At 35.8% G+C, this 13,695-nt stretch overlaps 1 protein-coding gene across 1 annotated transcript; it reads right to left on the minus strand.

The window, feature by feature from the left end:
• Positions 1-1,089: 1,089 nt before the first annotated feature.
• Positions 1,090-12,589, minus strand: LOC126811816 (protein dachsous). The gene is made up of 12 exons (XM_050537744.2): positions 12,406-12,589; positions 10,648-10,846; positions 9,127-9,303; positions 8,389-8,529; positions 7,280-7,408; positions 5,841-6,014; positions 5,339-5,520; positions 4,501-4,834; positions 3,649-3,824; positions 2,909-3,213; positions 1,951-2,048; positions 1,090-1,572 (listed from the first exon to the last, which is right to left on the minus strand). Exons 1-12 carry the CDS (start codon positions 12,457-12,459, stop codon positions 1,514-1,516), a joined length of 2,028 nt encoding a protein of 675 aa, XP_050393701.1. The 5' UTR covers positions 12,460-12,589; the 3' UTR covers positions 1,090-1,513.
• Positions 12,590-13,695: the final 1,106 nt, after the last annotated feature.

A 13,695-nucleotide genomic window follows, 5' to 3' on the forward strand; every position in this document is an offset into this window, starting at 1 on the left:
ATAAAATTTTTTAAGACACACGACACTTAACACTAGATTGTCGTGTCAAGGGCTCGCTTGAACACATGTAGATTTTAAGTGAATATTAGGCATATATCATAGTACCAGTCGGGAGTTTTCGTCTCAATATGTTGTTTATATAGTGGAGTCAGAGGGGACAAACGACGTGATAAAGGGTGCATGAAGTGGGCTGACTATTTTTGCAGAATGGAGCTACGCGCGATATATTTGGTATAATTATTTTCAATTCACAACAAACAAAACCTCGACACAAAAGCGATATATTATAACAACGCAGGATGGATTATGGAATTGAGGGACCTCAGACAAAACACTATACGAAGCCATAGAAAGCAACCAAATTGAGCTCGTACATAATACATCTCTAATTATAGCGCTTGAGCGACGGGTTTCTAAAAGCTGATCCAAGTAGCTAGATCACACCCTTTTAGTGAACAGATCTAAAATTTAATTCGACACAAATAAGTGGAGCAATACCTGAAGTACGTAAAATTGGTTTATCATACACACATTGTCAAATTCGTAATACAGGAAAAAACAGTCTGATTAAAACACAGATCCAATTTCGTTTCGATTTTATAGTTCAAAATTTCGATTTTACTTGTCTTTACTACACTTGGATCTGGAAGCGTTGTTATTTAACTCGTGTTCTGTTTGAAATGAGGGATCAGCCAATCAAATGGTCTGTCGAATCGAGCGTTTGACCTTTGTTGCGCGGAACTGTGGGTAGACATTAGAGGCAATAGAAATCAAAACAAAGCAAAAGTAGATAAAAAAAATACATGGCGGTCGCTAATTGGTTAATCGAATGACTGACGTAATCGGGTCAAATGTCGCTTGCTTGGTACCTGACGTCATAGAACGTGAACTCCCACTATAACTTGTTAGATCTCTACATGTATGTAGGCTATCGAAAGTATAAAAAACGAAACGAAATATAGATCTATATTTTAATTAGATTGAGGAAAATATCAAAATAGTAATACCTGAGAGAAAAAACTGTCTTCAGGAATAGCCGGTCTTTTTTCCTTAATTGATCCTTTTCATGATAACACACGAACGCACTGATAATAGTTAAACAAATTTAATAAATAGCGCTATTTACATATTTTTGTATTTTATAAATATAACGACATTTGAGCATCTATTTTACAAAGTCGAATAGGTCATTTCATTACAAAAACTGCTAAGTATGGATGTTTAAATCTTTTGTGTTACTGTGTATATAATCACATTAAAGTTACAAAAATCGAGACTATATATTAAAATATAGGCTTATCAAATAAGCATTTGATGTAAAACATTAACATCGAACAATCCCAAAGTAAATTATAGCCATCCAATTCTTTCTTCCAACCCAGCTAATATCCGTCAAATAAATAAGAATTTTTCTTTCTATTTTTATAATTAATAGTTTTCATTAATCTAAAAATACCCTTTATTTAAAATACAGAAACTGATTGAAAACCAAAAACATCAAATTTTTGTGTTGCTACACTGCTGATGTAAGGGTCTTGGTCTTGTATGTTTCTTTATAATTATCTTTAATATCTGAAAACATAAATATAAAATTCGTACATTCCAAAAAAGGAAGATTAATAAAAATCGGACGGAAACTTTCGGGCAAAAATTGTGTAAAAGTATGTTATACCAAGGTTGTGGACCCTCTAGAGGTCCCAATTTTTATCCGAATTTGATGAAACTTAAAATATATGTTTATATCCCAAAGCTCTGAGATCCTTTCGATATTTGGGCTAATCGAACCCTTAATTCCTGGATTATGGTCCCTTATTGTACGAAAAATCGCTTTTCTGTTTAGCTTGTTCTCTGCTCACATTCTGTAAAATGTGGACGTATCTTGCATGGTAACCGCTTGTTATTAATATGAATTCAGACTTTAATAATACAAAGCGTATGAAGATATTTTACCATTTTTAAAGTAATCTTTTTGTTCTTGTTTTTTGTTGACTGGTGTCGCCTCTACAATTGATGCAGATCTTGTTTTTATATGGTCTGGATTCACATATCTAAATATAGAAAATTATTTCAACATCTTACAATTTAATAATCTAAAAAAAAAAAAAAATTCTCAATAGTTATGATTGGAAATTTCACGACCAGGTTCGTATTCTTTCTGTCAACCGAGTCTTATAAACGAATACTAAAATGGGTATTTTAAGGCTCAATTGTAATAATCGAATCCTCAAATGATTGTTAGGTTCAAATCAAGTTAATAACAATTAACCATGACTTAATAACATGCCTTGAGGATTCATCAAATATTTTTGACAATTATTCACGTTCAAATAGGGCGGTGATATTTAACCTTGACATTCTTCGTCAAAGGTTTGCCTTTTCCTTACCGATATATTCGCACTAAGGACAAATTCGATACGAGTTACCTGACCTTATAACAGTGGTTCTCAACCTTCTTTTGCCAACGGCACACCTTGAAACACAAGAAAACATAGCGGCACACCTGGCTAAATACATATGAAAAATATCTGAATTTCGCAAAATAAAAACATGGCAAGTCAGACGGCATACAACCGTAGACAGAGACTAGTCATAGACACGTAGACTGACTCGAACTAAATAAAGAAAAACACAGCTATGAACTTATCAGTAGACACCAGCGAATACTCTATCGGGATCATGTGGTTTTTCGCATTTTCTTGGTGTGCCGTTCAAAATTCCGCGGCACATTTAGGAAGATCACGCGGCACACCTGTGTGCCGCGGCTCACTGGTTGAGAACCACTGCCTTATAATATTAGATTATCTCCTTTCTATAATTAAAAAACGGATAGGTTTCAAATAGTTGGCTCGCTACTCTCATGCAGGACTTTCTAGATTATAAGCACCTGTGATCAAAACGTGTAACTTACGCCTTAGAACTTTTTCTCGGCGGTCCATCCTTTCTACTCATGTCTCTACGTTTATTTCTGGCTGCCACGTTACATCTGTAGATAATAAAAATAAACAACGCAACAATAGCCAGACCCAGGACACAGGCCATGGATATCCATATCAGGTCCTCGGGATTGTTCTTCCTTTGATTGGGTGGTAAGGTTGGTTCTGGTGGCTCTGTAGACATGGTGGTAGACTCTGTCGTTAGCCCGGTAGTAGCTCCAGTAAAAGGTGTTGTTGCACAGGGAATCCCTATTAAAGTTATGACTGCAGGAGCTGCACTCTGAAATAAACCAATACATATTTAATATTATACACAATACGTACATAAATGATAACGAAAATGTTGATTTAAAGGAACATATTGTTATACTGTGTTATGGTGGATGTTTCCTTTAAGTAGATAATAATGTCAATGGTATTGAGGGATCTTTTTTTGACCGCGAGGTAAATAAAGAACTTGGTTTACTTCGGGAGTCACGTGTCATCGGTGAAATTTGACTGAAAGACGTAAACTGTTAAATTCCACCTGTGGTTTGTTTTCTACGGCTATATGTGTCTCCCAGAATTGCATGCACACCTAAGATACAAACCGGATTTGCCAGAAAATTCCATTGGCTACCCTCCAACGTCAAGCGGTTTATTTCAAACTCTTCCAGATCCCGCTATCCTGGAACAAAACATGAAACAAAATTGGGCTTAATCCGATTGGTCTTACTTTTAAAACACCTGGATTTAAACCTTTATCGTAGGCATACACTTCTACATTATCAAAACCTCCTGCTACAGGTGCTGCTCGCAGTGATATTTGACCCGTTGACGTCACGGAAAGACTGCCAGAAATCTTGGTTTCAAATTCTATCTCACTATTTATTCCGCCATCGGCATCGGTGGCTGTAAAAAAATATATGTGGCTATATTTGTTTATGGGTGGTCGTAGCTTTTTAAAGTCATACACTAACTGGAAACTATAAAATACAGCACTTCAATCATATTGAGATAACCATGTGGTAAGGTTTGTTTTATTTCTATGGTTACGGGTTCTCGCTGAGATTGGAGAATTTTGTCCATTCAGTTGTCTTTGCTCGTAGTCTTTTTTTGATTTAAAAACTGTCTGAGTGCTCTTATTAGTGCACGTAAATGTTTGCACGACTTGATCATCGCATATTTTTCACATAGCTTACAATCAGCACGTGTTTCCGTTGCGCTTTTTGTTATTTTTTTTTTAAGCAAATCATTTTTCGTATTTACAAGAATCCACCGACTCGTCTCAAAAAGCAGGTTTCTTTACAGAAGGCAATTTTTAGGCTGTTTTCCCTTAAGTTATTCGAAAAATACGAGTCCTTTTTTTTAGCAAATCATTTTTCGTATTAACAAGAATCCATCGACTCGTTAAAAAAACAAGTATCTTTACGGAAGGTAATTTTTAGTCTGTTTTATTCCCTGGATTTATTCGAAAAATACAATTCCGTTTGTAGTTTGCTTTCTTTTAAATGTTTTAAATAGCACATTTTACTTTCTTTTTAACCTATGAAATGAATGGGTTTAAAAGATGATCTGGATAACTTACCAACAAGTGTATCTAGGACTCCCGGTGGCGTACAGTCTTCCAGCAGATACTCATAAGATGTCTTAGTAATAATTGGTCGATTATCGTTAACGTCATAAATACTTAACAGCACTGTTACAGGATTGGTCGGTTGTGGACCTTTGGTATCATTGGCGGCAATGGTCAGGGTTAAATCTACCTGGTTATTCATGTCTACACGGTAGTCGATGTTTGTTCTTATTCTTCCAGTAACTTTGTCTATGAAGAAACCAGCCGGTACGGCGTTGACAAAATAATAAACAGGTGGATCGGAACCATCTTCGTCTGTGAGTATATAGTTGGGAAGAACTGATATCTAAGAAAGCGAAAGTAATGACTCGAAAATAAGATTATACATGCAACATATTTATGAAATTTTGAAATGTGTTTTGTCTTCGAAAAATTGCAATTCCAATTTTGTCCACGACACTAACCCAATGTTAATTCTCATTTGAGGTATTAAATAAAGCACCAATAAAACAATATTGTTCGTTTCTATAATAAGCTAATTCTGGTAAATATTTCGAATCACGTATATCGATGAATGAACTTTTTTGATTGTCCGGATATTGTATAGAAAATATTATGTTTATGGTGTTCGGGAGTTATTTTCAAATAGGCAATTCGCATACCGGAAATACGCACGATTCGAAATCATCAGTCTCAATTTAAGACGCCCCTTTTCCTCTAACTTTTGTGGGGACTTATATATCGTCAGCATTTAATTACTCTAATAACAACTTGATTGATTTAACGTTGCCAATATTTCTAGGTTGACACACAAAAGAAATGTCATTCTCGGGCTTCCATGTATACTTACATAGCCTTCGGGAACGGAAATGGTTTGTGTTGGAGGGTCGAGACGTGGATTGTCGTTGACATCCAGTATTTGTAAATACACCCATTTGGGTACAGCATTACATAAACCATCTGTACACTGTACAGTTATATTGGCGTTCTTGTCTACTTCATAATTCAATAATGATAGAAGAATTTTAGGTCCTGTAAACATAAAATAAATTCGAGACAATTTACCCTTTTATTAATCCATAATGTATGGCAATCAAAGGACTTCGATTTATATACTTGATTGTCGAACTTGCCATTACCAATCTAATTAAAATACAGATCTATATTTCGTTTCGTTTTTTTATACTTTCTTTGGTCTGACCGGTTGTAGTGACAGGACGCGTCAGAGGTCATACCGGCGGTTTTTGACCCTATGACGTCAGACCTTAATTAATCAGCCAGCGTTGACGTTTCTAGTGGTTTTTCCACAGTTCCGTGCACAGTATGCCAAGAATTTACCGTAACAGTTTTACCTGTGTTATCGTAGTTAATTTTAGACGTCATAGAAGGTGGCTGTACTGTAAGGTCACAAGTAAACGCTAGTTCTTGGGTATCTGTTCTTTCAATAGGTATTGAGTCAGGAACCATATTCTCCTTTACAGTAACAACACGGTTTAGGTTGGTGATAATACTGGGATAGTTCATAACTGTAATTTATGGCAAAAAGCTAAAAGTTGACAGATAATATGGATACATAGCCTGTAAACACAATGTTCGAGGTGTTGTTAAAATGGGTGACTTTAAAGGAGCTAAATCGGTAATATTTTGGAGCTAGAAATTGGCACAAATGGGTCGCAACACATTTAATAATATAATAGGAATTTATATAAACTGTTTTACATTCAATCGTTTCTGTTTTACTGTGAATTGTCATGGCTAGCGAGCCATCTTCTTACTCACTTAGCCACCTAGCCACCCTGGCTTCCCACTTCTAAAGAAATGAAATGAAATGAAATGGGGGTTAACGTCCTACTGTTCTGCTCCTAACCTGGGCTAATAAAGACGGGCATACGCCATGAGGGAAATTTTGTCCGGGCAGCGGCGCTACGGCCTACTCTTATATCGAATTCCAACTGCCAAGGGATCTTTTACGTGCACACCAATGTGTACACGGGACCTCGGTTTTTCGTCCCATCCGAACGACTAGACAGCTGTCCTTGTCAGGCCCTCCATCCTGCATCACTGACAAGGGGGAAACCACGCCGGAAAATGTGAATGAACTTTCTCGGCCAAAGCAGGGATCGAACACCCGACCCCCAGGCTAGCGAGCCAGCATCTTACCCACTTAGCCACGTGATCCCCCATTGCTAAAGACAAAAGACGTATTAAAATAGTATATAGCATATGGTGTGAACGTTAACAGCTCTCCGATGTGTATCTTATTGAACACCAAAATGTAACGATCTAACCCATAACTTGTCTGGAAACAATCTGGTTAAAACACAGATCCTATTTCGTTTCGTTTTTTTAGTTCAGAATTTCGTTTTACTTGTCTTTACTACACTTGGATCTGGAAGAGTTGTTATTTAACTCGTGTTCTGAATGGTGTCAGGGATAAACCAATGAAACGGTCTGTTACGGTGAGCTGTGGGTAATCCACTAGTAACACCAATGCTGATTGGTTAATCAAATGTCCGACATCATAGGGTTATAAGTCGGTCTTTTCACCCCTGACGTGACCTATCGCTATAACTTGTCAGATCTTCATGTAGTGTAGGCCATCGAAGGTATAAAAAAACGAAACGAAATATAGATCTGTATTTTAATCAGATTGGTCTGGAAATTTCAAATAAAAATATCGATTCGTATTCGTCACTTGATAGATCGACACCAACTTTTTTTACCGATTTTATTTACTAAACTTTGACTGAAACCAATCCCTTAAATGAACCTAAACTTGTGTCATACTTACGTTTGAAATGTAGATTAGCCGATAGTTTAGCTACTTGGGCATTAAAGTTGTCTCTGGCTTCAATATATAAGACTAAATTACTCCTACAGAGCGCGCCTAAGGCTTTCCGCAGTGTTACTTCTCCAGTAGCTGTCAATAAAAGCACAAGTTCAACCAAAATGATTTAGAAATGTATGGATAATCGTATAATCGTTTTACTTTAAATGCCATATATGACAAGAGCATTAAGTGAAAAGTTGAGGCCCACAGCCATGTAGTAGACTTCATCACCATGCTCCCAAATGATATCAGACATCTATTATCAGAAAAGCAGAACGGTCACTTTGCTATTCAGACTTAATAATATAAACTTTTATTATCAGAAAAGGGGAGAAATGGGGTTTAACATCCACTGGACACAAACCAGATCATTTCTGGACTAACATGGTTCAACTTTATTTCAATATTTCGCTAGCGCGTAGGGGTTTTTAGCAGTGTGAGAAAACCGGAGGACCCGGAGAAAACTCAAGAGGTTGGACAGGCGACCATACTCCTTGTCACGTACAATCGGGTATTCGAAACCACGCCACTTGACTCCATGATAGACATTGTGATCAAACGCGCACGCGTTAACTATTCGGCCACCCAACCCCGCTTTATCAGAACGGGACGTGTTGCATTAGAGCAGAATAACCGATTTAAGCCATGTCGTTCAATATACGTATAATTGAGATGTGTCTAGTACTTTTCTTCGAAGTCTACCTGAAAACAGATAGTGAACCCTTTCAATTAAGATAAGGCCACGGTTTCACAAAGATTTATCAGACTGAAGTTCAGAAATTACACAACTTTCAATCACGGTTTCACAAAGATTTATCAGACTGAAGTTCAGAAATTACACAACTTTCAATTTATCAGACTGAAGTTCAGAAATTACACAACTTTCAATCTCGGTTTCACAAAGATTTATCAGACTTAAGTTCAGAAATTACACAACTCTTAACGTAAGTCTGGGAATGTTTTGTGAAACCGGGGCCGGGTTTCTTCGCCTAAGACCGCCATAATGACATGTTACATCACTCGCCGCATCTCAAGAACTGACGAGAGATTACACTTTTAAAACAACGTACCAGCATTTATCTGGAAAATATCTGTTGTAATTGAGGTATTCATGGTGTAAAACAGTGAATCGCCATCAGGATCCAAAGCCGTAAAAAAGTCAATACTGTCCCCGGCTGTCTTTGTACCACTATTCGGAATATCCTTATTGACTGAAAGAGAACAATTACCTTTTATTTAGCTTGGAGGGATCATTGTGTGCAAGACAATGTGTTAGAATCTTCGGCGTAAAGCGGTGTTTTCACTTAAACATACATTATACAAGAGTTAAATCGGCCTATTGCAGGCCTTTCTTTAGGCCTGAAATGTTATCTAAATTATTAATTAAACATTAATTAACCTATCCCGACCATAATCAACTCTAGATGGCATCGCTAGCCTGTGATCTTTAGTGGATTGTGAGCCGATTTACTGCATAACTTTCCGTCACGATTTAACGATTAAACGGATAATCGAGACTTTGCTGTTTATCGTACTGACTTTAGTAATGATGATCAAGGCTAGCCAGAAATTTCAACCGCTTAGTTCTCGGTTCATAGTGGATCAATTTGAATGCAATTTTCAGCAAATTGCCTTTACATTATCTAGTTTTTAACTTTTATAGTGAGAACTGCCAACTCTTATCGAATCTCCCATAATATATCTTTAATGTGATTCGAATTGTAAAAGAGTAATTATAGTCCCTCAGTAATTTCAGTTTAATGCACGCTTTGACCAAAGGTTAGATTAGAGAAAACGTATAAGCTTACTATAAACTGGATTAAAAAATGGCGGTGCGTTTGGTATAACATTTATACCAATCACCGTATTTGTTGTACCACCATTACCATCGCGACAAGCTACCATTATGTCATAACGACTGGCTGACAAATACGACAAGGGTGAGTTGCCGGGAATAAAATATATCTTCCATTGTTCAGGTAATCCTGAAATTAAAGAATATGGTATATTTCATCCTTTCATTAACAATGTCATTTTGGTGGTTTATTGCTTATTGCGTTACCAAGGTGAGGATGAAAACCTTTTTTGGGTCCTGACCCTACCCCGTCCCCTCCCCATTACATAACCACACGCTCATCCCACCATCACCTTATCCACAATCAAATAACAGACAATATCTCAATACATGCTAAGCGCGGAACTTCAATTAGCCACAATTAAGACTTTATGAATTGGTTGGCCTATTAAGGTGAGAGTAATACATGTATAGGATTGGAGTTGTGTGATGTCAAAACGGAGAAAATTCTTCGCACGGTTGTTGGTTCAACGTTTTTTCTGTGAATGTAGGAGAAAAAAGTATGCTTTGCAGGAACAAGAGGTGGATGGAGCTGTAAAATATTGACTAAAAGAATTTCTTATCCATATTTTGTTCTAAAATTAAATTCTATTGTTTGACATCTAAAATAAGGAAAAAGCTTAACAGATCTTAAAAATCTCAAATTTAAATGGTAGATCTAGCTATCTACTTTGGTTTTTGTAATTACTTTCAGAGCATAGATACGATTTCAAACCGTTCCTTATATACTCTTAAAAAAAGTAGGGGATATTCAGAAACAATACAAAACTGCGGAAATGCACTGCTGTTTTTATCAGAGCTAACCAGTGTATGTTAATAACAGGCCAATTGCCTACACATGAACATCAACAGTTCATATGGGCGGCTTATCTGACGGCCCCATTTCACTCGCAACGAGATACGCCGTCAAAAGTGAAAATGGACGTTTTTGAGTTTTGTCTTAATAATGAGTAATTGCTCCACCAATCCTCAGACATTCAGCAATTCGTCGTGGCATGCTCCTTATCAACCGTCCAATCACGATTTGGGGCAATCTGACCCACTCCTCTTGCAGTGCCACGGCCAATTCTTGCAGATTGACGTCGACGAACACGTCTCCCGATCAAATTAAACGTAACACACTAACGCAAAGATACGCTAAACAGTAAATCTTATGCAAGAATCGATAGAAAAGCAAACATGGATAGATAAACCAGCACACGGTAGTTTTCATCAACCCTTCCTTGAAGTGTCAAATTTGACAATGACCCCCTCCCACATGTATGATGCTATTGCGTGTCGCATGTGCAGCTCAGTGGTTCTGTTGGGGGATAAGTTCTTCATCTGTGAACATACTCTCAAAGTATGTCAAATGTCCATGGCTATTTATCATATCGCAACCTGCATGGGTATTTGCTTTTCAATATCCCCTACTTTTTTGAAGAGTATATTAAAAAAAATTGCAAAATGATATCAGGTCGCTACGTATACCTACCAGTAGCAAAGTTAAATGCTTGGAAACACCGTTGACAATGTCCTGCTGTTGGTGTGCTGGTAACTGTTTCTATGGAAACTGCTACCTTACCTCCACCAGGATCTGTGCATTTGATGTCAGCTATTGCTACCTGGGCAAACGTTGCTTCTTTAACATTACCAACTATTGGTTGATCGGCAATCACGGGTTGCCCAGTAACCTTAACAATCAAATTAAAATATGATTATGAATATTCAATAAAACCTTCAAATTGATATTTCGACACAGTATTATACTAAGAATATAACACATTTTAGTAGATGTGGCATCTTCCGCTAAAACGAAGCATTTGGTATTAGTATAATCGTACTTTGGAATATCGTACACATACATGAATACTAACCATAATCATAATTACCGTATCTTTGTATATCTATAGTAAAACAGATATTTCGAACTTGTAATTATTTCGTTTTTAACATTTGATTATCGTTGGTTATTGTCAAATTACCTTTTAGAACTTGACAAACTTCGCGGACACTTTAAAAGGTCCCTAAAATACAGTTAAACTTGTGCTGTGTGAGCAGCCTAAGTGATAGACAATTATGATCGGTTACTAGAATTGTTATGCATAATAAGGGTGAATTTATCATCTGTTTGTTTCGAAGAGGTAAAGCAATAAGTTTCTGGAATTTAAATTTGGCATTAGCCTAAACTACTAATCCGTCGAACATTACCTATCTATTTTAATAGATTTTCATTAAGAGAATGTTTTATTTGGCGTGTCCGCCAATGGTAATAACGGTATCATAACAAATAATATATTTGGAGAGAATATAAATATTTTTGTTTATATGCTCGTTATATAATAATTACCCTGTTAGGTAAAGAAATTCACGGTGGTTTATAACATAAACGGGATTTTGTTATAAGTGATAAAGATTCAAAACAACATGCCTGGATATTTACAAAATTACCCAGGCATGAACAAGCCTGGGATTTACTATATTATGTATAGTATCTTCTTTGATAGGCATTTAGTATTTGAACATATTAACACAAGGAACAATTTTATGGATACACAATTTCTGAGTTTAATACTAAGCGACGTTTCGGCGAGATTACTCTCTTTATTGCTGCTAAAGACGAGACTATCCTCGTCGATACGTCGCTTAGTATTAAACTTAGTAATTGTGTATCCATAAAAGTATAAATATAAGTATTTTGTACAAAGATGCATTATGTAAGAGCTAAATCTGCCTATTACAGGTTTTTATTTTGGCTTTAAATGTTTTATAAATTATTATTCAGACATTTATTCACATGATAAGCCTATAATCAACTCTCTAGAAAAGTCGGATGGCGCAGATGTAACCAGATTTAAATAAGCGATCACCATTTAATGATTTAATTTAAAAATGGGGAAACGAGGCTCGATTAACAGGTAACGTTGCTACAATAATAAACAATCTATGTTAAAACTTCAAGCTGTGATAAGGGTGCTCCGAATAAAGTAATTTGAATCAAACTTTCAATATATTAATTTTGAATTATCTATTTTCGAACTATTATAGCAAGAACGCCTAGCTCTTACATAATGCATCTTTAGGGCATAAAATAAAAGAATGATTCTTTGATATGAATATACACTTTTTGATAGTTCATTCGTACAGTGTTATTACGCTCATAACCAACTATTAAAAAACATATATATCTATCGACAAAGACTCATATACACAATTGCTAGGTATTCTATAGGTAGAAAAATAATATACGAACCTGTTTAACTAAACATAGCAGAACTAAAAACTTATATACAACGTTTTCTTCCATTTATACTTATCGTCTATAGCGTTTCAGTATCTATCCTCACATATTAAATTGTTTTAAAAATCTGCGTTTTAGAAATGATTCTTGTTTCAAAATGGTGTTCTGATATATATTTCATATTCAATAACAAAGAAGAAGTCGTAAATCGAACAGACGTCATTATTTGTGTATGTATTATATTATTATGATAAGCATTCTATTATAACTCTCTGGGTGATCGGACAATACATATGTAGAGAACATTCTAAAGCGAATCGCCTTTCGCCCCAATAGATTATACACACAAGCTATACTTTGTGCGTTGAATTAGTGTTAGTCGTGCATGCGATTAAAGTTTGTTTTTGTCCACTATGCGCTGTAATCCCAGAAGCATTACAATTAAATATACAACCATCTCTAAGTAGCTATTTAAACTGCAGCTTTTCAACGACTCCGCTTATTCATTAGATTTCGATATATAATCTATTGTAACTCGTAAAGGGAGGATTTTGTCCCGACAGCGGTGTTCCCGGTCAGTTCAATCATTAATCAGGTTCCAAGAAATTGAGACTGACACTCATGGGTTTCACCCAATATATGTTGGGTTTTTTTTTAAATCCGTCCATAGACCAGTTTAATATGCAGACTGTATTCATGTAATAGGTGAAGATATGACAATACTATATATAGTAAAGCTACATAGCTGTCAACACGATGGTCGCTAGTAAAAATCCTGTCATATTAACAATAGCATACAAATCAAAAGCTGACTATAGATCGAACGGTATGAATGGCCTCCATTCATTCCGACGTCAATAGCAAACTAAACGGTTACCGGGTATATTGCGTTGTAAATATAAAAGCTTAGAAAGTGACGGTTGGGGCAACCCTTCTTTGCAATAATATTAAAAATTTGGTTGCTTAGATGACATTTTTTTTCAAAAATAATTACACATAAACCGAGCTAAACCATGTATTAAATACAACTTTAACAACATATTTTGGTATTAAGACATTTTGCTGCATTTTATTGTGTCCATTTAAAGATATATTGCTTTTAGAATTTGAGACTGGTAATTACCCTGTTGTCTAATGAATGTCTAATGAATAATAATAATTTAAAGATACATTCCCTGGTACAAACTGGGTGATTTGATGATATATTTGGACTAAAAACATATTCAAACTAATTAATTTATCATAATTTGGCTTCAAATCCTTCTCAAAACATTGCAATTGTCGGGGAATACCCTGGCTATA

This window comes from Patella vulgata, chromosome 1 (genome assembly GCF_932274485.2).
Source record: "Patella vulgata chromosome 1, xgPatVulg1.2, whole genome shotgun sequence".
Taxonomy (NCBI): Eukaryota; Metazoa; Mollusca; class Gastropoda; family Patellidae; genus Patella; species Patella vulgata.

Coding starts and splice junctions, on each gene's coding strand:
- LOC126811816 (XM_050537744.2), bottom strand. CDS start 12,459: ATGGAAGAAAACGTTGTATATAAGTTTTTAGTTCTGCTATGTTTAGTT. Junction 10,847..12,405: donor TGCTATGTTTAGTTAAACAG/GTTCGTATATTA, acceptor TTGATTGTTAAG/GTTACTGGGCAACCCGTGAT. Junction 6,015..7,279: donor GGCTAATCTACATTTCAAAC/GTAAGTATGACA, acceptor CATAAATTACAG/TTATGAACTATCCCAGTATT.